General features: G+C 44.5%; 1 protein-coding gene across 1 annotated transcript; it reads right to left on the bottom strand.

The window, feature by feature from the left end:
• Positions 1–692: 692 nt before the first annotated feature.
• pkd1b (polycystic kidney disease 1b) lies at positions 693–25,688 on the bottom strand. Its single transcript, XM_056365419.1, has 40 exons — positions 25,550–25,688; positions 24,452–24,632; positions 24,138–24,346; positions 23,861–23,979; positions 23,160–23,307; positions 22,806–23,071; positions 21,955–22,719; positions 21,684–21,815; positions 21,370–21,515; positions 21,085–21,212; positions 16,862–20,532; positions 16,212–16,352; positions 15,574–15,856; positions 15,245–15,347; positions 14,962–15,090; positions 14,528–14,678; positions 14,220–14,357; positions 12,929–13,073; positions 12,125–12,826; positions 11,364–11,517; positions 11,027–11,192; positions 10,678–10,873; positions 10,357–10,524; positions 9,438–9,578; positions 9,111–9,321; positions 8,756–8,879; positions 7,846–7,989; positions 7,287–7,722; positions 6,510–6,621; positions 6,199–6,413; positions 5,292–5,494; positions 5,004–5,201; positions 4,770–4,924; positions 4,409–4,612; positions 3,792–3,966; positions 3,526–3,708; positions 2,976–3,162; positions 2,697–2,883; positions 1,911–2,022; positions 693–1,835 (listed from the first exon to the last, which is right to left on the bottom strand). The coding sequence occupies exons 1-40, from the start codon at positions 25,611–25,613 to the stop codon at positions 984–986; spliced, it is 12,144 nt and encodes a 4,047-aa protein (XP_056221394.1). The 5' UTR covers positions 25,614–25,688; the 3' UTR covers positions 693–983.
• Positions 25,689–26,527: the final 839 nt, after the last annotated feature.

Below are 26,527 nucleotides of genomic sequence, written 5' to 3'. Positions count from 1 at the left end.
ACCTCAAGACAATGTCAATTTTGTGATTAAAGGTAGGAACACAAACTTTTGGAGAACTTAATATTTGTGTCCATGCTGAAGGTATCGACAGGTGAATGCCAAGGGTCACTCTGCAAGGTCAAAAGGTGATACCAAATGACGTTCAGGATAGATTAATGAATAAACATATGAAACTTCGCTTTTTGAGTCTTATCTTGAGCAATGCTTCAATTTTACATGTTTTTATTTAATGCCTTTTATATTTTAATGTTATTTTATTTAAAATATTTGGCTTTGCATAGTCATAACCAATTCTCTATTACTCTACTATTAAATCTGTGTTTGTTTTCAATATTTTTGCATGGATGTTATTTATATATTGTTCTTAATAAAACCAAACCAAAGCTGCATATCATACAAAATGCATTATCCATTAAGGTAATTTTATAGTGACAAACACCGCTGTCATCCACCTCAGCGTGGCTCTCAGCAGGAGCAGAGTTTGCTGCAGTGTTATCATGTGTTTACTCTTCTATTGAGGTTTCTTTTCCTTCAGATAAAAGAATTACTGCTGATAAAATACTCACATCACCGTGTTATTTACTCACACCAAACACATTAATAAAAATAGAAGAACACGCAGTACTTTCATGGTGGGACAGTTTTCCTGTTATATACAAAATGTTTGAAGAAATGAAGCATGAAGCCACCTTCAGACCATATGGTCACTTGTCTTTATTTTATCTGCAGAGTTTCTTATATAAAAGTACAACAGCATTCAGCACATTCTTTCAGTTCAGTATTCAGTTTTCTGTAACACTGGAGATTCCCGAACACTGCTGAGGATACAAGACATTTATTTTGAAAGAGCTCACAGAGGCAAGAAGAGACCGAAAAATGATGCAGTTCCAAAGAAGCAATACAGTCCAGCTGTTTCAGCGTGTTACGGCTGAAGACTGCTACGGAGATCCAGTCCCAACCTCTATCAGTGACAATAGGATTAATCAGCTGTCATCTTGCTCAGTGTCCGGTCCTTCAGAGATCCAAGCCTTCCTCTTCACGGGGATCCCGTCACTGACACGCCTCCTCACCCCCTCTTCGCTCCTGGGTCTGGCGTTTGTGAATGCTGAATTTTCTCCGCCACGTGGAACGGCTCCTCCTAGGAACTGGAAGCCCCTCTGAGCCGCATCAGCTGAATGAGAGCTCCCAGAATGCCAAGCTCTTCTCCCGGGGAACCGTTCAAAACTAGGAGAACCGGCGGGATACAAACCGCAGACTCTAGATGCAGACTCAGACTCAGACTCGGAGTAGGAGCTCAGTGTTCGGGGAAAGATGCAGATGGAGGCAGCAGAGGAGTGAAGTGCGGGGGGATCGTAAGAATCGGAGGACGGCTCGTTGTAAAGAGGACCCGTCGTCCTGTGTTTAAGTTCTCCTGTTAACCTTCCGTCTTCTGGTTCCTTTGGCTTTGTTGTCGACCCTCCGAATCTTTTTGCAACTTCCTCGTTGTTACTGATCCACCTGTTCCTTCTCCTGGTCTGCGCCTCCTCCAGCTTCATTTCCAGGTTGTGAATATCCTCGGTTATCTGGTTGACCCGATCAAAACGGGACAGCAGAGCAGTGACACAGGGGGCTAGGCGGTCCAGGTAGGGAGAGACGTCAAACCCAGGCTCGGACACCGATGAGTCCTCGGACCTCACGGACAGAGCTGAGGACGGGGGACGGGGGGATGAAAATGAGGAGGACAGGGAAGGAGAATAGGAGGAGGGCAGGGTGGATGAAAAGGTGGAGAGACGGGATTCCTGGGAGGATCTGGAAGGAGGGATGTCCATGCCTTCGAACTTCACCCTGTGCCTGAACTAGAAAGGAAAAGAAACGTGTGGAATAAGCAACATCAACGTCTCAAACACAACACTGCTACTACAACTCTTCACCTCTTTAGCCTTGGTGAGTCCCATCCACAGCTTCAGTCTCTTGATGAAAAACTCCACCATCTCATAGTCCTGAGGTTCAATGGTTGGACGGTACAGCTCTACCTGCTCTGCCCTTTAGGACACAGGAAGAATTTACACTTTTAAACTCCCTTGTTGGTGCTCAGCATTTTGTAGCTACCACACTTTCAGGTCAGCATGTTCATTGGCAAAATTATTCTCATACACGTGAGAACAATCAGCCGGTTCGACGTCAGATCAGACAGCAGATAGCGGACGTCTGCTGGGTCACTGCTTCAGTCCATATTGAAATATCTCAACAGTTACTGCACGGATTTCTGTGAAATGTTGTTATGACATTCATGTTCCACACAGGACCAACTGTAATCAGTGTGGAAATCCCTCGACTTTCCATCTAGCACCATCATCTGGTCAAAGTTTTACCCTTGTTCAAGAAAAACCTACGTTTGGGAACTTGTCATATCAGACAAAGAGGGACACTGGAAGTTTTGGTTTCATTTAAAGTTTTGTTTCTTCTGCACAATTAATCGAAATATAATCAAAATCATGATATGGCCAAGTGCAGCATCCAAATCGCAGGAGCTGCAATTTTTTTGTTAAAGGTAAAAAGTGTGACAACATTAAGTGAAAATTAAATGTAAAAACAACCGTTCACATCCGCCAAAATAATCACAATATGATTTTTTTGCATTTCATGCAGCACTCATTCTGATAATGCAGTGCTGGGAGTTTTACCCACCCACCCATACTGCAGGTAATATTATGTACCTGTATGTATGAATGAGAACAGCTCCACAGAGTCTGGCCAATAGCCACAGACCTCCTCCCATCAGTAGTAGTCCATACAGGGATCCAAGGACTGTGTGGACTTTGCATAATTGTTGGAGAGTGACTCGTCCACGTAGGATGGACAGCACTGACACGCCGGCCTCCTGCACAGACAGGAAGCCTTCCACTGAACGAGAGAACAGCTGAAACGAAGACAAGGCTATATCAAATACTTTTTTTCTTTATAAACATTCTATTCTTGTGCTTTTCTTTTTGTACCGTGTTTCCAAGGTGAGTGCAGAGCACGAGCAGCAGCAGCAGTAGGACAATCAGAGCCCACAGCTCCCCCCAGGCTCTCTGCAGCACTCTGCCTATCACCACCCACCTCCGCACAAACCTTAGGGTTCCCAGCAGCTGGAGAACACACAGCGATGGAGAGGAGCAGACATTCAATACAGCGGTGAAACTGTGGACCAGTGTTAGTGTATGAAGAAACAAACCCGAGCTCTCATTTACCTTTAGAACAAGCAGCGTGAGCAGGACGGCTGCGCACTGAGACGACCTCTGCGCCAGAAGGGCAGCGCTGTGGAAGTTGATGAAGTCGTCTGGTTGGGACCGAAGCTAAATGGCGAACACAGGTTATTGTTAGGACAACCAAGCAACACATCTCTTAGTCAATCTCTACTTTTATAGCAATTTTTAAACTAACAATCACTAGTTCTTTCTACCACTAAGTCCAGTGAGAGCGGAGTATAGGAAAGGCCTTATAATGATGTAACAGGTGATCTCAGTGTGTCATCTGGAAAGTTTCCTCTTTTTTGGTATTTACCTTGGAAACACACGAAGAGGCAAGAGACAGGAAGCAGAACTGCAGGATAACCGTTGCCAGTGACAACAAGGCCAACAGAAGCTGGAACCAGTGTCTGCATTGATGCAGATACTGGGCACGCTCAGTAACCATGGACCACAGCTGCCCGAGCAAGATGAGGAGAGCAGCGACGAGAAGAAGAACCTGCAATATTAAGTCATAGAGTTTTATCATTGAAATTATTTTTGATGTTTTTTTTTTGTATTTGAGAGTAAACAAAGTGTTACCATTAGTGCCACTTGAAGGTCCAGTCCTGAGAAGGATGAAGGGATGAGGAGTGGATGGATGGAGAGGAAGGGAGTGACTCTTTGTGTCTGAGCCCACTCAAGTTGAACGGACACACACACAAATAAACCAGACTCTCTATGGTAGTGTGTGAAATCAACAGAAAGAGATTTAAACCTGGAAGAGATGAAGAATACACTGTTATAACATGTCAAATCATAATCTGTGTTTTTAATAATGTCAACAACTCCTCCAACCCATATGAGTGTCTCCTGAAATAGGGTCACGACAACCTGCTGCCTACGGGCTCGTTTTTCACAAGAAGACGGTCTCACAGAAAAGGGATATAATTCATTATAAAACCTTCACAATTAAGTTAACTCAAAAGATACATCAGAAGAAGCTAGTTTTGAAATACAAAATATCTTGATAATCTACACGAGAAAATTAAGTCACATCATGCAAATAATATGTTGTCATCTCTTATTGCTCCATTTGTTCGCAGAAGAAAAGATGTTGCATTGTTTTGTTTTAATGAGGTGAAACGTCTCATTACTTTCAAAAACAAGGTAATCACATAGATTTGGTTGCTCTGAAAAATGAAAACAAATCCACCCACAACTTCTTGCTCCAATCAGACACGTGTAGGTCACCGAGGAGCTGCTGTGTCATCATGCTGCTGTTTCCCAGAAGGACGCTTGCCGTGTGGTCAAGCGTGTTGCGTGTGTACCGCAGCCGTGGCAACCCCACAAGATGCAGTGGAGGGTGTCGGTGCAGGTGTGGCACCAAGGTGTGGTTGATCCACTGCTCTGCATCCGACCAGCTGGATGGAGAGAGAGTAAACATGAGTTTGCACAGTGAAAGTCACGTGCACAGCTGACAGAGACGCTCTCTGTCAAAGTATGACATCATATTATGAATATGATGTCATGCTTTGCTTGGATGTAGTGTTTTGACAGCATGAAGCTGAGTGTCCTTACTCTCTGAGTGAGGTGAGGTTAGGGACCCCCAAGGGTGCTGTGTGAAGATGGCGTCTGATAGAGGAGTGCAGCAGTCTGCCCTGCCTCCGCTCTATGCTGTCCTGGTAGTTCACCATCAGCACCAGCAACAGAAATAACAGCTGGCACACACAGTGCTAGAGAAAAGACCGATTAAAATGATAAAAAAGAGAGAGAAAAATGCCCTTAAAATTTTTAATTTGTTGTTATTCTCACCCTCATTAGTGATCGCAGAGCTTGGGCTTTGCGCGCCTCCTCTTTAGCCTGCAGCAGTCCGTAGCCACATGGTGGTCGAACCTTTCCACATTGCTCTCCAAGTGCCCTGACCACAGTGGTCTCCCGAGCCAGCTGCTCCTCCACCTCTGGATCCACAGGCCTCCACAGCGCTGTGTAGACCAACGCCTGCACACACACCTGAGCGAGGAAGACAGAGATGCAAATCAAAGGAACTATTCACCAAGAGATCAAAGAAGCGAGTTAATTAGAAGACGTGTTTGAACTCACCTTGAGAGGCTCCAGCAGGAGAGCAGAGGTGAGGAAGGCAGAGAGAGCTGATATCAGCCACATGAGGACTACCTGTCTGGAGAAGAAGCTGCCGTAGAGTCCGACCACGGTCAGGCAGGTTCCCAGCAGCACGGCCACCAGGGGGTAAATCACAGCCAGCGCCCAGGGAGGGAGCAGCCAGCTGGGCTGACCTCGAGCAACGCCTAGGGTGAGGGAATAGAGCGACGGATATCTTAAACACTATGTGAAAAAAAAAATCATACAAATTGGAAAAATGATTAGCTAAAAGGAATGGTGTTTGAAATAGGTAAAGTAGTGTGAATACAAGTGAAATAACTAAAAGCAAAGGAAAAATTGTTAGAATACATTACAAATGGTTCAAATGTTTAAAGTTAGTTAAAAGAAATTGATAAATGGTCAAAATATATAGCTAGAATATCTCTTGGCTGTTTCTGTGGACATCATTTTCCCTCTCCCTGAACAAAACATTCCTGGATGACCCAGAACACGATGGTCACTCTGCTCCTGAGATTCTGTGTGGAGAAACTTCCAGAAGTGTCAAAGCAAACTGTCTGATTACTGCCAATGTGATATTCCAGTTCGAGCTCATCTCATCTCATCTGATCTTATTTCATCTGATCTTATTTTATCTTATTTTTATCTCATCTCATCTTATCGTATCTTATCTAACTTTATCTCATCTTATGATAAACATATGAAACAGAAAGTGATTGAAACGATCGAATCGACTTCAAAAACTCACATTTCCATTGCATGAAAGCATCAATGTGAAATTACCCACTTTTACAAACTAAAGAGTGATTAAATAACATCTGATTTAAAGTCTGTACATGGAACATGACAGGTGGGGTCAGTGAAATGGCTGTTGGGGTATATCTGACGGTACCTATGCGTGTGGTGGAGGAGGAGCGTGTGGAGTCAGGAGAAGGGCTCGGCAGGAAGGTGCTCGCCACTGAGTCAACAGACTGCACAGAGGGACACTTGTAGAGTCCTTCCCCACACAGGGAGGAACAGGACCGCGGGTCTGGCATGTGGATCTCTGCTCCACACAGGGACTTATCCTCGCTCTGATCGGACCAGCTGCTGCAGGAGGTGCTTTGCCTAAAAATTGGACAAAATCACAGTAATGCTGAATGTCCGGCGCAACACGGAACTGCGTGAAAGTGCGTTTGGATGATACACAGAGGCGATCCTCACGTGGCTGAAAATGAGGACATGGTTCTGGGGGAATCCCGGCCACTGTCTGAGTTGCTGTTGGTTGGGCCTCTTGTGTCCTCTGCTGCTGCTATGGACATCAGCAGATCCTCCTCTGGCACCAGGGACATAAATACACTTGTCAGACTGATGCACTTCACTGAATAACTTACAACCTTCATTTTTTATTTCTTGTTACTTTATTTGTAAAAGAGACTTTTCAGATGTACATGATGAATAAACCAGGTTTCCTGTCAGTGATTCGAGGGCGTAGGTTTGCACGTGGACAGTAGGGACATGTCCCTACCAATATTTGAGTGAACTTGTCCGCACTATGTTTGGAGTGAGGATCATTTCAGGAATACTAGCGGGGACTATCTGGAGGCTCACATCATGTACAAACATCGCACTTCCTGTCAGAGACGGAGGAGGCGAGAGCAGATCAGGGTGCGTTAGGTTATCAGTGTCAGTCCAGAGGTGGTGGTAGGTAGGTAGGTAGTAAACTAACCAGCCAGCAACCACTTTCACTTTCACCTGTTAGCTACCTAGCATCACCAACCTTACATTATTAAATTGTACTAATGCATCAGAGGATTATCAGCATTTTTCTGTTGGAGCTGGTTGAGGTAGAGTTGGTTGTAAAGAGCTTGTAGGACTACTGAATATAAATAATTAATTTTCTTTTAATCTTTGATGTGTCACTGTGTTAAGTTTTTATTTAAAGGTAAATACAGCATAGAAAGTCAGTGGTTATCTGAATTTCTGACTTCAGCTTCTCACCGGACAGAGTCAGAAACGTTGTCAAGTTGTGCTTCTGAATGTGGACTGGGTTTGCGTTCACGGTCAGGACCTTCTGATCTGGTGCAGTAGGGGAGTAATAAGAGTCTGAAATTTCTTTTGAAGGGCGATATTTGCAAGGTGAAGGGACAAGAGCAGTGGGTGTGTCAGGGGAGGAGAGCGATGCCAGGCGCAGCTGCATCAAGGCCTTTTTCCTCCTCAACTGGCGCGTGGGGCCCAGAGCAGGTGAAGCCTTGCAGAGGTCGCGGGCCGGGGTCATCTTGGTGGGACATAAGTCTACTGGTAGATTGAGGAGGCTGTCACAGGACGGCCACGCCACCACACCCTCGTCTTGACATGCTACGTCTGTCTGTGGCACCAAGCCAGAGGCGGCCCAGAAGTCCAGGATACTGGAGTCAAACGCCTTGCTCTCCAGTAACTAGACACCATGAAAAAAAACTTGCTGTTAGACAAGTGCAGATTAACAGCTGTGTGTCCCGATTTGTGTGTGTGTGTGTGTGTGTGTGTGTGTGTGTGTGTGTGCGTGTGTGTGCTCTCTCACAGATGAAGGACTGTCCCGGACGTGGCTGGAAGAGTCCGGCAGAGACAGGAAGGAAGGGCCGGAGAGCTCTGATTGGCCGAGGTAAACGTCCATCTCCACGGAGTGACAGACAGGAGACGGAGGAACTGACATGTCCACAGTTACCTGGGTTAGACATACAAACACACACACACACACACACACACACACACACACACACACACACACACACACACACACACACACACTTAGTGTACGATTATAAATGGGAAACAGTCACTTGTATTGTTTCCGTACGGAGATAAGACTGTTTGACAAACAAAAACCAACACACAACACTGTAATGACCTCTAACACACTGAAGCCACGAGCAACAGCAGAGAAGAACTGCATGTTACCTGAGATATCAAACGCCGATTACTGGTGAATTTTAAAAGGAAACTCGACAAAATGCTCACATCCTGTGCAAGAAAATACATTCTTCTGAACTGGATAACAGATAAAATTACACCCTGAACATATTGGCATAAGATCATATTTGAATATGTATCTTTTGGATTATTTGACATGCATGTCACACTGCAAAGACGATGTATTTCACAGAACATGGGAGCCTTTTACGTCATATATTGGTTTAGATATCTCTGCTAGTAAAGACCTGAGCGACACCTGTCTATGAGCATTTTTACTTTTACTGTTGTGTAAGTCTTGAGTCTCCCGCCTGTCTGATTGTGAGATGTTTCGTTCCTTTTATTTTTATTTCTACTGTTGTTAATGTGTGTTGCTTCGATTCAAACACAATGGCTTTTGTAAAATCAATAAACATATTTACAAAAAGAAGACAAGAACAAACTTACCAGGGTGTCAAACTTCTCAGGGAATCTTTCAACAGTAAAAATGGATCATGAGAATACACGTTGAGGTGAGTTACCTGACTGTGCGCTTTTCTGAACAGGAAACAGAGGAAACACTGGAGAGGAAACACCAGTCCTGCAAAAATCACCCCCAACGCAACCGTCTCGCCGTTGACCAGCAGCTGGGACGACACTGGTCCACTTGTGGGAAAAAAAAGGGGACACAAACTGTTTTCATCCTGTCAACTCTCAATTTTATGCCATGTCTTGATTCAACTGTATAAAAATGCTGATATGCTGAATGTGATTGTGACAAAGAGACAAAAACACTTTAAAACTTTACTGCTATGGAACAATTTGACAAACTGAATAATACGGCAGATGTGATATTATTAACTCCGGGTTTACACTGAGGCTATGAAGCCGTCTCACCTGCTCCCCTCGGAGCCCACAGCCCCATACCACAGAGCCCCCAGTGCCAGGTAGAGGTGCAGAACGAGGGCACTGCAGGTCACCCTCTGACCCCTGGTGAAACAGCTGTGAGTGGGACGCTCCCACAGCGACAGCCACAGGTGGCGCTCCATCACCCCAAACATCAGCTGGGAGGCGAGGACCCGTCGAAAGCGAGTAAGTTCCTCTGGACCTGCACAGGAAACATCGGCGAGGTTGGAAACGGATCTTTCAGACACGTTGATCTTTTGTCTTCGGTATAAAGTGGATGTTATTATTCAAGATAATTCCACGGCAGTAAAATCTTACATGAGGCCAGAATCTCCCTCTCCACGGTCTCACTCTTCTGATTCTCCACAGAGAGCCAGTCCTCGAGCACGAAGAAGAACATGTGGTCTGTCTGCGGGTCCCACACCACCACATGTTGGACGTACCAGGACGGGTCCAGACCTACGTTTTTTTACCAGATTCAGTTAACGTCACATGTGGTCATTCATCTCCTGCTTCACTGTGGGTTTGATGTCCGGTGTCGCACTTGTTTCGGATAAGAAGTGGGATTTACATCGGCACGTAGCCACACGTTAAATGCACAAACATGAAAATAGAATTTGAAAACTGAAAATTTGTATTTCTAGTTAAAAAGGGTGAAAATGTCCAAAGTAAATCAATTTGGAAAAATCCTTAAATACTTGATACTTTCTTGATGCCAGAGGAGATTATTTTACGATATCGTCGTTTCCCACTATAAGGCTTTTTTGTTTTTTAATATGTTTGTGTTCTTCCTCATAAAGTTTTGATTTTTAAAAGTTTCACCAAGTGCTACACAGATTCAGAATTAGCACAATAGCCCATAAAAACAACAAAAAAAAAAGGGATAAAAGCTGTAAACCACAATAAAGAAGGAACATTTCAACACAGGAAGTTGCTCATATTTGTTTGGATTGTTCTAGACATGATTTGATATTTCTATCTTTATCTGATCATGAGTTCTGCTCATCCTGTGGAGCAGTATTAATGGGCGCTTTTGTCTGCTCCTTGAAAACCAGACACTCTGATTGGCTGTGACAGCATCCGCTGGAGCCAATAGGAATGTCGAATGGAGTGACGCGACTCTAAAGCGCCGATTTTCTAGTTTAAGAAGGAAAAACGTCTTTGGCTCACGGGTCTAAAAAGAATCAATAAAAATACCAAATAACGTTTCAAGGATATTTGTGCAGCTGCCATGTACCTGTGTTGTCATGCCAGATGCGAAGTTTCCAAACTTCTCCCAGGTTGTGATCCGTCTCCAGGTGAAACTGGTCCAGGCCGCCGCGCTGAAAAGCTCCGTCCCGCTGCAGATGGCGAGAGCCGCTCTTGTTCACACCATATAGACTGATGCCAACATGCGCCGTGGTGCCTTATGGGTCACACACACAACAACATTAACATCGTTTCAATCATGTATAGTTCGAGATTTCACTTATAAAAACATGAAAATGCATTTGTGACTTTATATTTTTGTTGCATTTGTTTTTATTTCTACATCTCTGCTGACGTGTCCTTGGCTGACCTGCTCCTCGCCTCCAGCCGGTCTTGACCAGAACTCTGTAATGGTACAACCCGGGCCGGCCACACAGAGGGACCTGGCTCAGTCTCACGCTGTCCAAATGGTCCAGTTTATGGGCAATAAGCCCCACGAGCAGGTGAATCACAACCAGGGCAGCACACACGATCCCCACCACTATGTTACCCATGGGGCCGCCTGACTGGAGGGAGGGAGGGAGCGAGGGGAAAAAGGGAAAGAGCCCGTTGATGACTTTCCCCTTTCTGATCCTGACTTTGTGGGTTAGATGAATTACATGTTTGTTTGTCAACATAAAAATCAAAAAGCTGCTGAGATGCTTTGTGCTGTCACATACCGGAGGCAGCAGAACAACAGCCCCAGGATGAACGAACAAGCTGGCCCCGAACATGGTGAGATGCTGGGTGAGACAGCGCGCCGCGTGGAGCGTGCTGCCCTCCAGTGGCCTTAGACCCTCACTGCTCCATCGCCTCTCCGTCACGCTGTAGTACTGGCACAGAGAGCTGAACACACACACTGACACACGGACGGGGCCGCCATCGAGCAGAGAGGAGGTCAGGTCGACAGTGAGAGGCTTGTCCGTCCCGTTCGACCTGTTGTGGAAAGAAACTGCCGTCGTACTTCTTGAACTCATCAAAATGTTTGCTGAGTTAAAGAAATGATCGGTGACTCACAGCGGAGACAGGAAGACGGTTTCCTCCGAGGAGGCGGTCGGAGCGGAGAGAGCGAGAGCCCGGTGTCTCTCAAGGGAATCCTGGGATGCATTAGTCCCTGGCGCTGAAGAGCTCACTTCTATCTTGACATGTCCCAAACTCACTGGAGTAGCTCCTACAAGTGCATAATGCAGCTTGAAAAAAAGCCTTTTTTAATTCATAACTTATGCATGAACTTGAAAAGCTGAATTAATAATTGTGCAGGTGCTGCATGATCAACTTTAAAGATGGTTGATCCTCATTACTCGACTGAATGACTTTAGACATCTGAAATGTCCCAGAAGTCACTGCAGTTCATTCATTACATCACTATGAAGGAAATATTTAAAACCACTACATGTATTAAATTTGAACTCATACAGAAGAGGAATATTTGTCTTTTTTGTTTTACAATTCTGACTTTAATTTCTGAATCCTGAGATTAAATATATATATTTATATATATATTTAAGATCTTTCTAGTGGACAGTAGCTTTAAGTAAACGAGGTTGATAAGAATGGTGAGAGTGATCTGATCCTCTGTCAATATAAAAATATTGGTTAGTGCAGCTTTTAAACCCCCAACAAAAACAGAAACAAAAAACTAAAGAATAATTACAAATCATAAAGAGGGCTTTAGGATTGGTTTTGTGTCTATATCAGTAGTAGGTATGTAGGTGCATAGAAAAGAAAAATAAAGTAAAATTTTATTGATCCAGAGGAAGAAAAATAATCTACTGTACCTGGAGTGAGGCTGAAGTTGAAGGAGATGTATAAACCTGCATTTTCATCCAATCCATCCACAGCTTTCACCGTGAACTTCAGTTGCCCTTCAGCGGGGAGTGTTACAGTGAGGCATGTCCCATTCCTGTCTTCACTCACTCTCCCATCTCCACCCTCATCTCCCTGTCCCACAAGGTGTTTGTGGGGCAGGGTGACCTGTATGGCCTCTGCAAGGTCCAGATCCCTGATGGGTATGGGCTCACCCTGAGGAGTGGTGAGCTCCATGGCAACCAGAGAGGTTGAAATGGGAGGGTCAGCTGCAGTCAGCATCGGGCTGGACTCGACACCGAACAGTACCTGCACCACCTCCGACCTCTGACTCTTCAGGTGAGCAATAAGGGAGGTGGGGATGTGAAACTGACACCGGCGGGAACTATTTGAGCCCTCAGGTGATGGTGACCGAGAGGGGAGGATCTGGTTTGTCTGGTGACTGCAGAGGAGGTCAGCGGGGTCTCCTTGGAAACCAACTGTACTGACATAGGGGGTAGAGAGGAAAAAGGGTTCCTCGCCGTGAACACGTGAGTGCGTCAGAGAGCGCATTAGAGCTCCCGCGTGAGCGAGCGCCGACAGGGCGACCGTAAGAGCCGACCGCACAGCGCTGGTGTCGCCTTCGTAAGAACTGGAGGCGCCAGCCGATTCAGAGACAGCAGCCAAGGTGCAACCTGGGAACGCAGAGAACAGAACGATAACCACCTATTCCGTAACGTCACTTCACAGTCTGCTTTTGACCATTTCATGCACAAGGAGAGCGGTTGATGACACACCTATGACGTTCAGGATGTTCCTTCCTGTTTCAAGAGCTGATAAAACACCAGGACGCATTTCTGTCTCCATCACATGGATCATCCTCCCCACAGCTTCCAGAACCTTCTCCTGGCAGCCTTTACATACCAACTCACGAGGCACTGCCTGAAAAACAAGAAGGAAAACATTATCAACACAAGTAAAACTGGAACCGTGAGAATCTTGAAAATGGGTTCTGGTGTGAAATGGCCTCCTGTTCCTCTTGGTCCCTGAACGTTATGTTTGCATGGCCTTTGATGGCGAGCTACTCAGGACAAAAATGAACCTCAGTTCAACAATGTGGTGGGAAAAGATCACATGAACTTAATTCCACAGTGTGTGGTAAAAAAACGGACTTCATGAACTGACTTCCACAACACACGGTGAAAAGATTTTACTGAAGTGGCAAAATTCTGTCTGATTGTGATGTTCATGCAAATTGGGGCTTCCTAAACAAGCTTAATATCCTCTGTGTGTGTTGATTTCACCTACAATCCAATGACCTTACAAAGTAATTTAGCAAATGCAACTTGCTACAGGAGTCCTGCCATAAGAACCTGCGGCACAGGTTTTGATTTATAGTAGTGGGTTCATTTCTTTCATTTACATTTACTTCTACTTATTTATTGAACCGGAGTTACATCCTGGTAACATGAAACCTTATTTTGCTGTGTCTCAGACTGAATCACAGACTACCAAGGTGAGCAGAAGGTTTGCAGTGTAATCGCTTCCTTGATGTTTCCTTCAATCAACAACAACCCCACCGGCATCAGAAGGAGTTAGGATAAAAAACAAGCAGCTAATCACAATCCTTGCTGTAGCCCTGAAGTGTCAGATAAGGGCACCTCCGCCGCCGCCGCCTCCTGTAACCTTGGAGCCTACAGCCGCCTTAAAGTGTAGCCCCTGACATTTTCGTGTAAAATGCACATTTGTTTTCGTTCACTAATGAACGAGTTACATCTACTTTGTTTAATCTGTGCAGCAAAATAGGTGCAGAAGCAACAACTGACAGTTTAACAGGGGGTTAACCAACGGAGACTCCAGGAAGTTACTTTGCCTGGCCTGCTGCTGGCTGTAGATATGAGAGCGGTATCAATGTTCACATCTAAATGTGCACCAGAGAACAAATAAGCAGATTTCCCAAACTATTCCTTTTGACATTCTTTGGCTTTCTCTTTCTTTCTCTCTCCTTCTCTGAAGCAGTTTCTGAGGTTTCCTGTAATACTGATGTCACGTGTATCAACAAGATGTGAAACGAGAGCGCTCACTCACAGTGGACTGTGCCAGTGCTGAGCTGATCTGATCAACATCCAGCAAAGACGACATGGAGAGAGAAGCGAGGGCCTGAGACACATTTCCTCGGATCTCCCTCCTGTCCTCGAGCTCCCTCGCAGTCTGTCCAGACGGCATCTGTTGATTCGAGTGAAACGCACGATTCAATCTTTTTAGCAGGTGCAAATCTCACATCCAATGATGCTTATGATATCATCCTGTTATTTGGTGGAGAAACGGGAGTTAACTCTAATCAGTACGCGTCATTTCATGCACCGGAATATGAAAATATGACAGTGACACACGACCTGATTGAGTTGGCTGGTAAGGGCAATGGAATATGGGATGATCTCCTGAGGGTTGCCATGTTGGACTAAAGCCCACAGCTCCGTCTGGCTCTTGTTTCTGAGCCACTGACTGGCAACTTCGTCCCTCGCAGGATTTTCAATTCTCAGTGTTCTAGAGAGGAGAGGAATCCAGTGTGGTGAGAGTCGACTGAAACTTGACAAAGACGTTGGGCGTGATGTGTTCTGCCCTCAAATGATTTATTCAACCTTTGATGAAATAAAGTGTCAGGCACAGCTCGTAGTGAAGAGAAGTAATTAATGATTACTTTGTGCCAGCTTCAAATCTTGGAGTTTTCATTTCATTTATTACATTTCACACAAATCAGAAATAAGAATAGAACACGAACATAATAATAGTAATGGGTGAAAATGGGACACCCCAACAGGACTTTTACCTGTTCAGAGCAATGACCGTTGAGCCCAGGTAGTCCTCTACCAACAAAGTAACTGTGATAACTGACGTGTGTTTTTCTTGGCCAGATTCTCCCACTGGAACCAGGCTGCCAAATGTTAAACGGGTTCCCCTAGGTGAAAGGAATTAGAGAGTTCATTAAATAAAACCATTACAGGATAAAAAGCTTTTCACAAAGCAAATTAAAACTTTACTTCTTGATGCAGTTTTTAAAATTTAGGATCATGTTCCCTTTGTGTACTAATAGTTTTAAGGCCAGTAATCACCTGTACAGCGTGAGCGTAGGGCACATGGCGCTAATGGGCCGGCAGGGTGCCACCTGAAATGTGTAAATCAGCTGAGATGCCTCACTTTCATCATCTTGCCATCCTGCCAAAAGAGAACAGATGTTAGGAAGACACTGTACAATTAATTATATTTGTCCACTGGTACACTGACAAATTACTTTAAGAGGTAAAGCATTTACTCCACTGACATGTCAAATAAACAATTGTAAAATCAAAAGCAAAACAAAAAAAAAATAAAAATAAAAAAGAAAGCTAAAGATAAAGATAAAAAAACAGGATGAACTGTGTAGCACACACCACAGTGTTACCTGAGCAGGTATAGGTGACCACAGTCTCCAGCGGACGTATGCCTGATTGTGGACTGAGATCACATACACCTCCGTGTGGTGGAGTGTTAGGTGGTACAGTCAGGCTGTCGCTGCCCCACTGACCTCCGCCAGGCTGGGATACGTTGAGAGTGAACGTATAACTCAGTCCTGGCTGGAGGACACCTGAACGTACCACCAAGTTAGGTGAATGTCTCCCTGTAGAGGTGGTTACCTCATCGAGGTCAAGGGTCATGCCGGTCTGGTCTTCAGCACTCCATTTGTACTGTGAAAAAAGACACATATAAGAAATATGATAACAATAAATGTCTTACTTTCTTAGCTTGCTAAGCTTATCCAGCTAATCTTAGCTAATTAAGCGAAGCTAAATTTGAGAGTGCCCTGACTGTGTATCCAGTCAAAGAATAAAAATAACAAATGCCTTAAAGTAATCTTGTTTCCACGTGTACTACCATTGCATTTTCTTTTGTCATGTTTTCAAGACTTGTTTTACTTTAAGCTAAAAGTTTAGCATTTAGCATTCTCCTCACGAGACCACTTGTTTGTTTTGTTTTTTTACATAAATAACCGAAATGAAATTAACTTTATGCATAAGTGAAAGCTAATTTCAGAAATATTACCTGAGTCTGGCCATCACATTGTTCACATTGTCCAGCGAGAACGATGTTGGTGGTGTAGCTGATGTGGTGAGTGAAGGAGAGATCGGAACAGGACACACAGTCCACAGTCACTGGAAGCACAGGAGCTTCACACACAGTTACCTAAAGATATGAGATAAGCATCAGTATAGCAATGCACCATAGTGTGAGTTTTTTGCTTGCTACATTATTGCCCAAGTCCTCAAATCTTTTCAAGAGATATTCACCAAAACTTCATACAGCCTTCCTCAACAAATCAGTTGGAAGGTGATAAAGCAGTGGGTAGGTGTGGGGTATATATGTGGGATGATGTGCAATACTCACCGTCTGGTTGACAGATGCAGGGTTCCTCCCAGCCTTATGTACAGTGAGGGTGAAAATGTAGACTGTGCCTGGGTGCAGCTGAGCGCCAAGTACAGTCATTCTACTGCTGTTGCTCCCAATGGGCTGCTTTACAAAATGACAATCCGTGGAGTTCTGTACATACACGTATTAGTAGTGTGACATGTGTGACATGTGTGTATCAAAGAATTAATGCTACACCCCACTCCTTTCAAACTTATCAAACTCATAACAATAACAAATTATATAACTTCAATTCCATGAGAAATTCAACATGAAAAGGCCTTTACCGCTCTCATGAAGGTCCAGTGATACTCCAGCGCATGCTCCACTCCTGGCTCCACATCAGGGTCTTGAGACTCAGATCCATCCAAGATGAGGTCACTGAGGCAGGGCCACAGTTTGTGCGAGCCTCCCTTGATGACGGCTACCAGCGGGGAACGGACCACCGTGATGTTGGTTGTCCGTTGGACAAATACAGGAGTTCCCTGGAGTGAAACGGTGAATACAAGGCGATGCTGTCCCACATCGAGAGTATGCTTCGGGAGTAAGAGAAGAGGTGAAGATGCATCCACTGGACTTATAAGAATGACATTGTTCCTGCAGAGATTTACATTCCCATTTGTACAATCAGACCCTGCGAATATCTCCCATTTGTAGATGGTCTTGTAAGTAGAGCAGTTAATGTCCACGCTGGCTTCAAAGAAACTCGGTCTAGACCTGTAGATAGTCGCCTGGCTCTGGACTAGAGAAGCTTCAGGGCTGGAACACTGGAGCTCTTCCACTTCCACGTGAAGCTGTGTGGACACGTGGCTGACACTGTTGAGAACTTTGGCCATAACACTGTATTTTCCAGCAACATAATAAGTATGATTGACTGCGCCAAAGTCTGTCACCAACACTTCAGTGGAATCTCCAAAGTCCCAGAGGTACCTGACGTTGCTCCCTCCATTCACAGTTGCAGAAAACTTGACAGCGTATCCAACAAATACTCTCTCTGAATGACAGATGAGCTTGATCTTCTTAACAGGCCACTCCACTGAAGCTGTCTCATTTAGCATCTGGGAGCAGACTCCGTCGCTGGCTATCACACTAACAGACAATATACCACTCTCTTGCGGAGTAAAGATCACTTCTCGGCCCGTGAGCCATGTGGGCTTCGACCCCACCGAGTGAAATATCCAGGTGTAGTTAATTGGGAACCCACTCTGAACCTCAGCCTTGAAACGGGTTCCCTTCAGAGCCTCTAGAACAGTGGAACAACAGTTTACAAGTCGTAAACCTTGAATGTGCTCAGTGACCAGTATGCTGGAAGACACCTCAGCACTACTGACTAGATTCCAAGCTTTGACTGTGACCAGATGTCTCCCAGCTGGAAGGCTTGATGTGCTGAATTGCCCCTTGAGAATGTCCTGACTGTGTATCCAGTCTATGTTTCTAAATGTTATAACAAAGCTTACATTGCTTCCTATGGATACTGTTGGAGTAAAGGTAACTTCTTCTTCAATGCAGAGGGAAGACTTGCTTATATTCAGCAGAAGACCTTCGATTCCATCCTGGACTGTGACCCTGTGTGAAACCATCTGCCAGTTTATTCCATTGGAGACATTCAAAGACACCTGGTAGATGTCGACATGTGTAAAAGTGTAGAGAAAGGTCTGATTAGTGGCATTAAAAAGGTTGGTTTTGGCTCCTCTAACTTTCCAGTCCCAGTGCAGATCACTACCCTTAAGAATAAGCCCATGGAGTGTAACGGCAGTACTAGTGTTAATAAAAAATGGATGCGTCTTTCCTTCAATTTCAAAATCCACCTCTTGAACCTCCTCTTGGACAATGAACTGTTTGGTGTTATTACATTGACTGAAAACATTATGAACTGAAACTGTGACAAGACGATGGCCCAAACTTGTAAAAGTGTGAAGAAGAAAGGGCGCATGTGTCTGCAGGGGGGATGGATCAGAGTTCACATACCAAAGGTACTCGAGTTCTGACCCAGCAACCACGGACACAGAAATATTCACTAATTTCCCCAATGCCACAATGTTTGATTGTGTTGTGATGTGTACGCTTCTTACACGCTCTACTGTTTCTAAAAACACAATACTGGTGGCCTCACCTAACTTGTTTGAGGCTCTTAGCTGAACTGAGATACGGCCAGGGCTTTCAGCAAACAGATGAAAAAGCTTGCCATCACCAGTGATCTCTCGGTTTATTCCGCCCTGTGCAGCAAGCCAGTGATAAGTGACATTGGAGCCTTTGGTGATTGAAGCAATAAACAGCAGTTCCTCTTGGGTTGGTGTGTATTTCATGTTTGTCAGCCCGTGACAATCAATCTCGAGGCCCTCTATTCTTTCAAAGACCTCAATTAAAATAGCTGCCTCCCTGCTACTCACCAAGTTCTGGGCTATAACCCTCACTTGATATAATCCTGGTTTGGGGAAAGCAAACCTAAACTGATAGGTCCCCTGTTTGGTTGAAGTTATACCGTCCACAGTCCAGTAGTAGTTGGTGCTACTGATAGCACTAGTAAGTGCTGTGATAAGAGTTTCCTCTCCCACTACAGCATACGACTGGTTGGTGTGAAGTGAAAGGTCTGTGACAGGAAGTAAAACATGCACTTTGAGGGTCGCAGAGTCTCTGCTCACCACATTAAATGCTGTGGCAGTGACTGTAAAATTACCTGTCGAGGTAAAGACATGTGACACATTTTGCTTCTGCTCCACCGGAGAACCGTCTCCAAAGTCCCACATTACCGACACATTGCTTCCAGTGCAATTAGCAACCCAAAATGATGCTAATGTATTGACTGTCAGTGTGTCACTTTGGCTATCATGCGCCAAGGACAGCTTACTCACAGGTTTTTGAATGGTGATGGCAACCTTGCCTGTTTTGTTGCTGACTTTATTATTTACCATTACTGAAACCTCTTCAACACCTTCATCTTTAAAGACAAAGCACCTCTGAGAGTTTTCCATCTTGCTAGTGAGACTAGAAAAGTTGCTAAACCACTTATACTGGTAACCTGTCATATGTTCAGGGGAAACTAACACCCTGAAGCATACCTCTTCTCCTACTGCCGCAACATCCTGTGATGACTGCAATGCCATGCTGGTTATTGGTGCTTCAACACAGATACTTGTATTAAATGATACAGATGTAAGAGAACTAAACACTGTCAGGCTAACATGAATAGCCCCTTCGCTTGGAAATGAATGCATGACTGTGGACTGTCCTGTCACTACAGTCAAAGGTGCTCCATCTCCAAATTGCCAATGGAAACTCAGAATGGATATTTTCCCCGTCACCAGAGCAGTAAGTTGTACGTCTTTTCCAACTATGACGCATTCTTTAGGAAGAACTCCACTAACAGCCAAACTGTAGACCTCTACCCTGATAGACTGATGAACTTTGCTGACAGAATTGGAGACAGTTACAACTGCTGTATAATTCCCTGGAGACTTATAGATGTGAGAGATGGAACCGTCTGTAAGGTTTCCCCGCAGGGACCCATCACCAAAGTCAAAATCCCAGATGAGACTTGTACCTGTGGCAACTTTAGCTCTGAAATCTGTAGCAGAGCTTACTTCACTGAGTTCGCTGCAGCTAATGGTTAATCCGGAGATTTTCTCCATAACTTCCAGGATAAGCCAGGCGGTCAGGGTTGTGAGAGTGTTGTTGGCACACACTGTGATGTTATAAAACCCAGCAGATCCAAAGGAGTGATGGACTTTATGGTGGTTGCCATGGACGGGTTTGGAGCCATCGCCAAAGTCCCATGTGTAAAAGACAGCATGGGTGGAAGGCTCTGCAGAAGCTTCCAGAAGAAGAGTATGTTTGACAAGGGGTACCGGGGGGGAAGAGGAAATGTGCACATGACTCAATTTAGGGCGGACATTAATCTTCATGGATGCACCAATGTTGTCATACTGGTTGGAGACTTGGACATGAAGTGTGTAGTCATCTGCATAGAATGAAATATTAAAATGGGTTTTACTTCGATGTACTGAATAATAAGTTAGCACAGAGTCAACCAGTGTCATTCTTATTGCTACCTCTGAATGTCAATAAAGAAGGGAATTTTCAGAAAATCTAAAATTTCAAGAACATACAGTATATAAATATATATATAAAGATGTAAATGAGGTTGAAAAAGATCTATAAATGTTTCATGGATCCCTGTCAAAATAAAGGTTTGTTTTGGTCTCCTGCATGAAACATTTCACTCTTTACCAGCTAAGTGCTCCACTATGGTCACCAGCTAATGGCTTACTTTTTTTCAATTATTTACTGCTGCAGCTGTGGGTTTATCCGCCTACTGCTACTGGAAACATAGCTGATGAATGTGGTGAGAGCTAACAAAATGTAAAGTTGCAGGCTCTACAGCCAAAACAATGAGCAGAAAGATGCTCCGTAAAGCTCAGGGAAATGGCAAAGTTGCACAAAAAATGAAGTGTTTGACTGTTAATATAAAAATGTTGTCTTGTGCAGCTTTATAGTCTGTGTGTATGTTTACCTGGAATGGAATAGGTATAGTTGACTGAGTCCTGGACATACACTCCTCTCTCCACACGCCCTTCCATGGTCTGACATGGAGCAGACTGGGCCTGGCTCACCTTTCTACTGCCATCCCCAAAATCCCACCTGTATGACACGTGCCACATGGAAATTTAGATTTACCAGACCAAAAACAACAAGGTGGAATTCTTTGTTGTAAAGTAAGGTATAGAATATGCCATTCTGATCATTTTCTCTGAGGATTTCTGAGGGTTATTTATACCCATACTGTATATTGCCATACCTGAAGGTGACTGGCATAGAGGTGTCCACTTTGACCCTGAGGGTGTAGAGGTGTGTAGCATTCACAGCTACGACCTCCCTGACAAACTTGAACTCTGGCTCAGCCAGCGGGGTCATTTCATCGGCCGTCAGGAGGAATTGCTGGCTCTGGGAGCTCACAGGGTTGGATGCTGTTACCTAGTATGAGGTTTGCAGATGACTTTTTTTCTTTCTTCCTTTTTTACTATTTCTGGTCATCCTGAATTAAGTTCAGTAACACATCAAAAGGAAATAACTGGACAAATGTAATATCATAAAGACAATAAAGTGTCTTACCCTGAGCTTATGCTCGGCAGGTTTCTTGAACACGACGGTGTAAGATTCCCCTTCATAGGCAAACTTCTCCAGGTTGTCAATGACCCATGTGAATTTTACTGAAGAACCGCCCTCTACTTTGGCTGTAAAAGACTACAATATAAAATTATAAAAAGATACCATTGTGAAAGAAAACGGCACAAAACTATGTTGATTTTTTGCAAAATTATAGTTTTGCATTTGGCTAAATATACAAAATGCATACATTGTAAATAAAGGATTGCATTCTCACCTGTGACGTGTCGATTATTGTCCTCAGGCATCCATGTGGCTCAACACTGAGCCCTGTCACTGCCTCGTGGCCACATACTTTCACACTCACACTCTGAGAGTTTACTGCATCCACCACACTGATGTCCAATGTCTGAACCCCCACTGAGGGCAAAGAGAGAGTCACAGAGGAGAACCAGTCTTCAAGGGACTGTCTCTTACAGCCAGGCCAAGACGAAGCCACATCTTCAGGGCAAGATGGAAGAAAGGGGACCCCAGTTTGGAGCACTGGGGCTGACCATGAGCTCCTGGCGTTCTGACCAGAAAGGACCTTTATTACAATGAGTGTTGGGGAGTTGATTTGGACATGAATTTGGTTCTTTTCGTCCGGCAGAGGGTGGATGACATTAAGCCTAAATTCAGATCTCAAACTCGCAGTAGGATCTGGAGTCAGGGGCCTAATATCAAGGGCTGTGGTTTCCTCTGTGTGTGTGAAGTCAAAGATATCATTGAGCTCTGTGCCTCCGTGAATAGTGTCCATGTACAGCATCCTCAGATCACACACCACTCCATCCACCCACCGGCCTCCTTGGGTCAGCGAAGTAAGTCCTCCCTGCCACCAGCCTCCCCACTCTGCCCCCCTAAGGGACAGGTAACTCTGGCGCCAGGAGGAGTTTAGAGAAGCTTCACTATTGAGGCAATGCAGGAAGGTTCCAGAGTCGCGAGTGTGCTGTATAGCCACAACATCGTCCGGGTACACCATGATTGCTGAATCTGGAAGAAGCAGCTGTGGCAGAAAAGACAGGTGAGTATTAAAGTATTATTCTATTCTACCTTTACATTGTGAATGAAGTGCAACAGAGGTCAACTCACGCTCATAGTTTTCAGTTCAGAGCTGGGGTTTATCCTCAGAGACAGATCTGCCACGAGGTGGTAGAAGGGTGGTATTGCAGGGTATCTGGGAGGTAAAGTAAAGCCACGGCCCCCTGCTGCAGAGTCGTAGGGGCTGCAGGGACTGGTGGTGGGCAGACAGGCCTCCAGCAGGTGGCACCAGTACTGACCCGTGCTGCAGCCCCCTGTAGTGTTACACAGTGGTACCGCTGAGCAGCAGCTGAATGGATTAAGGAGAGAGCTGCAACCTGATGAGCAAAGAGGAGATTGTTAACAGCACCGTTTAGCATCACCTACAGAGACAGTACTGAAAACTTAGTAGCTGATGTGCTGTACCTGGAGGTACCAGGTGGTGGTTGGGGTCGCAGTAGGGTCGAAGGATCTGAACACGGGCCAGAGAGGACAGTGGGCTTGGCCGGACCACCAGCTCCACTGTTACCAACTGACCAGCGTGACTGAACCACAATCCTGGGAACAGCTGCATCTGTGGGCGTCAAAGGAGCATAACCGACAATACGAAGTCCAAAGCACTCCAGTGCAGGGGGATTACAGTGATAATATATATTTACAATATACTTCTCTAAGCAAGCAAACATATAATTAAGAGACATTTGGAACTGCATGTTATTTAATACTGTTAATTATTTAAAAGTAGATATTGTTACAATATTTTTTCATACACTTGTACTGTCAGTATTTAGCTTGGTTTGGTCAAGTTTGCATTTCTTTTAACTGATCAGTTTTGCCATGTATCCATTATGTTTGCCTAACTATTAGTTTTTAATACTTCAGCTTTCTATTTCAACAATTTATCCATTAGCTTTTTCTGCTCGCTTGCTAACTACTTTTCACGCACAACAACAGTATCGCAACATGTCGGGCAAGTGTTGAGGCGTTACAACTTTCTCAATGTGTAGATGTTAACCTCTGACCCTTTACCACCAAACAATGCTGCCTGTGTCTATGAGCTGCGATGTTGTGCATCAATGTTGTGCTCTTGGTCGGGAATCAGGCTTTGAGACCGACATTTTACTGACCTCCACTGTGCGTTGTCCAATGTCCGGGACACTGGGAAGCGGATGTATCTGGGTTCGAGCATAGATGCCAGTCATGAGAACCAATCCAGTCAGGTAACTGTCTACAGACGCTAAAGCCTCTGCATGAACAGGGATAAACCAAAATCACTCATTCTTGCATTGCCGCCATTAAATACCCAAACTGTTAGTGCTGTCATTTGACATTTTACAGAATTACGGAAGGACTTTTTATGTTCATGTGTGCCCCTGTCATTCCTCAGTGAAACAAGAGTCTCACCAGTTACTTCTTTGTCACAGAGGTAGAGGAATCGTCCAGCACAATCTGCTCTCCTCCGCTGTCCCCGTATCCCCAAGGCCATCTGGGTACACTCCCTCTCACCCCCTTTGCCTCCAGCCAACCATGCAGGACTTACTGGCTCCACAACCCCAGCCTGCTCGGGCCTTTCTCCCTCAAATCCCTTCAGCCATACCCACACAGTTGTTTTCCTAGACAAAAAACAGGGACCACAATGCAACTGCTCTTAAAAGATAGAAACCGAGGAGGAGTAAAACATGATGTAAAAGCAGACAAACACTGTTCATGGGACTCACAGTGGAAAGGAGTAGTGGATGAAGTTTTGCAGCTCCGGGCTGTCAGCAGAAGCTAGACCCCCTCCTGGAGTCTCTCTGCATGAATCCTGCGCCTCAGACCATGAAGATGTCCTCTCGGAGATCCAGTAACATCGCGTGCTGGACAAGTGGATCCGCCCACCTTTCGGACAGGGAATGTCCTCTGAAGGGCAATAATCACACACTGAGCTGACACACTGATCGCTTATCGGATCAATTATCGTCTCAGCCACAAATATGTATAAAGAAACCAAACTGCCGTTGAAGATTCCACTTGTTTTTTCAGCTGCTAAAGATATTAACTGTCAGTTTGTAATAATTGACTCAGCTCATTATCAGACGATGCATGAGCGGGGGGGGGGGGGGTATTCCAGGAAGTGTGTTTAGTAAAAACCCGAGATGAGGGAAATACCTTTAACTCTGAGTCAGTTACCATGGTAACTTAATATGTGAACCTAACCTGCTCGCTGGCAGGTTTTCTTCAATACACCCTGAGTTTCTGTCCGTCTCCTCCTGCCAAGCCTCTTCGTTCTGTCTGCATCAAAGTGCAGAGAAAAGAAGATGAACTCTTTTATGAGCAGTCATCTCTTACATTCAAATATTACACATGTCGGCCTCATCCTCAGCTCAAATTAAAACTCAGATTCAAATCTATTCACTGTCCGACTTTATAAAACTTTCACAATGTGGCTGTACATTTACTATGCATTCATCACTGTAAATTAAGCTTTAAACACTGTGAATAATCATTTCATGGGATATTTCTGAGTGAGAATGACGGCAGTGCAGCTGGGAATACTTTCTTAAACATCGTAATGATGTAAAAGTTCACTTGAGATAAAAAGGGCTATATGAGAAGTTAAATTCAGAAAAACCTTATAAAATATAAAATACAGGCTAGTAAAAATGAAAAAGTTGAGCTTTAGCAGTGCCTCCATTGCCCAGGATAATTACAGAGTAGGGAATCTGGAGAGTTCAAAGCTATGATTTCTCGCTGACTTTAAATTCCCTGAACAAGACAAAGAAAATATCACCATCTTTATTTCTAGTCTTAATTCATTATAAAATGAGTCTTCTCACCTCCAGCTGCACTGATCCAAACCACACACAGAATCCACAGTAGTGCCACAAGTGTGTCTGTCATGTTGCAGAGCAAATCATATTCCTCTGAGAATAAAAAAATTGTCTCACAGGGACATCACAGAAATCAATACTCTCCCATCATTGCGTTAAATGGTTGGATTCCTCTCATCTTTTTTTTTTTTTTCGGTCATTGTCACTGGAGTCTCCCCTCATCTCGAGTGTTAAACATTTAGTGTCCCTTTCAATCCCTCTTCCTTCACTTCAAATCCACCTCTCTCTTTTTACTCACACACTCACATTTCCCTCCACTAACACCCCTCCCTTCGTCCTGCACACACAATGAGTTATGGTGGTGTCTTGTTTTAAAAGGCCTCCGCTCTCTCTGAGCGCCTGGGTGACTTCTACTTTGTCTCTCAGCAACAGCTACAGAGGCAGAGTGGACAGAGGAGGCCGGCGCTGCTCATTACCATGTTGTAAAATCCCTGGCCCTCAATAGAAACGGTCAGATTCCCTCAGTCAGGATGCAACTAAAGATCCTGACAGAAACAAGTCTCAGAAACCAAAGGATCGTTGTTGTTGTGTCTGTGCTATGTTGGGTGCAAATGGTTGCTTTATCTATGTTTTAGGAATTTAGAGGAATCACTATCTTGTTCTGGGTTGTCAAAACATTTTTAGTAAAGAAGTTCTTCTGCATTGTGCCCGCGGCCTGTTGTCCAAGCACCAACACCCAAGACCTCATCAATAACCAAACAAAGGCTTTGTGACGCACATGCAAACTAAATAGACATGGCTTTAAAAGAAAAGATGCCAATCCGTGTTGCCTGGAGAGGACTACAATTGTATTTTTCTTTATGAGATAGAAGTTTTCCCTTCACGTGAGAAAGAGATTCAGAAAATGGGGGGTTTAATTGGGAATACAGTTACAATATACTTTTTACTTTCTAATTAATTCACAGATTAAGCCTGTATATACAA

This window comes from Seriola aureovittata, chromosome 21, assembly GCF_021018895.1.
Source record: "Seriola aureovittata isolate HTS-2021-v1 ecotype China chromosome 21, ASM2101889v1, whole genome shotgun sequence".
Taxonomy (NCBI): Eukaryota; Metazoa; Chordata; class Actinopteri; order Carangiformes; family Carangidae; genus Seriola; species Seriola aureovittata.
Note: the sequence above shows the minus strand (reverse complement) of the source record. Positions and strands in the feature narration are given on the sequence as shown.

Bases quoted from the DNA above. Each gene is read 5' to 3' on its own strand.
- pkd1b (XM_056365419.1), bottom strand. From the start codon at position 25,613: ATGACAGACACACTTGTGGCACTACTGTGGATTCTGTGTGTGGTTTGG. The intron at 23,980-24,137 runs GTGAGACTCTTG...CTGTTCATGCAG, and splicing joins CTGTGACAAAGAAGTAACTG to AGGCTTTAGCGTCTGTAGAC. The intron at 5,202-5,291 runs GTGAGTTCAAAC...TTCCTCGCTCAG, and splicing joins TCCTGCTGGAGCCTCTCAAG to GTGTGTGTGCAGGCGTTGGT.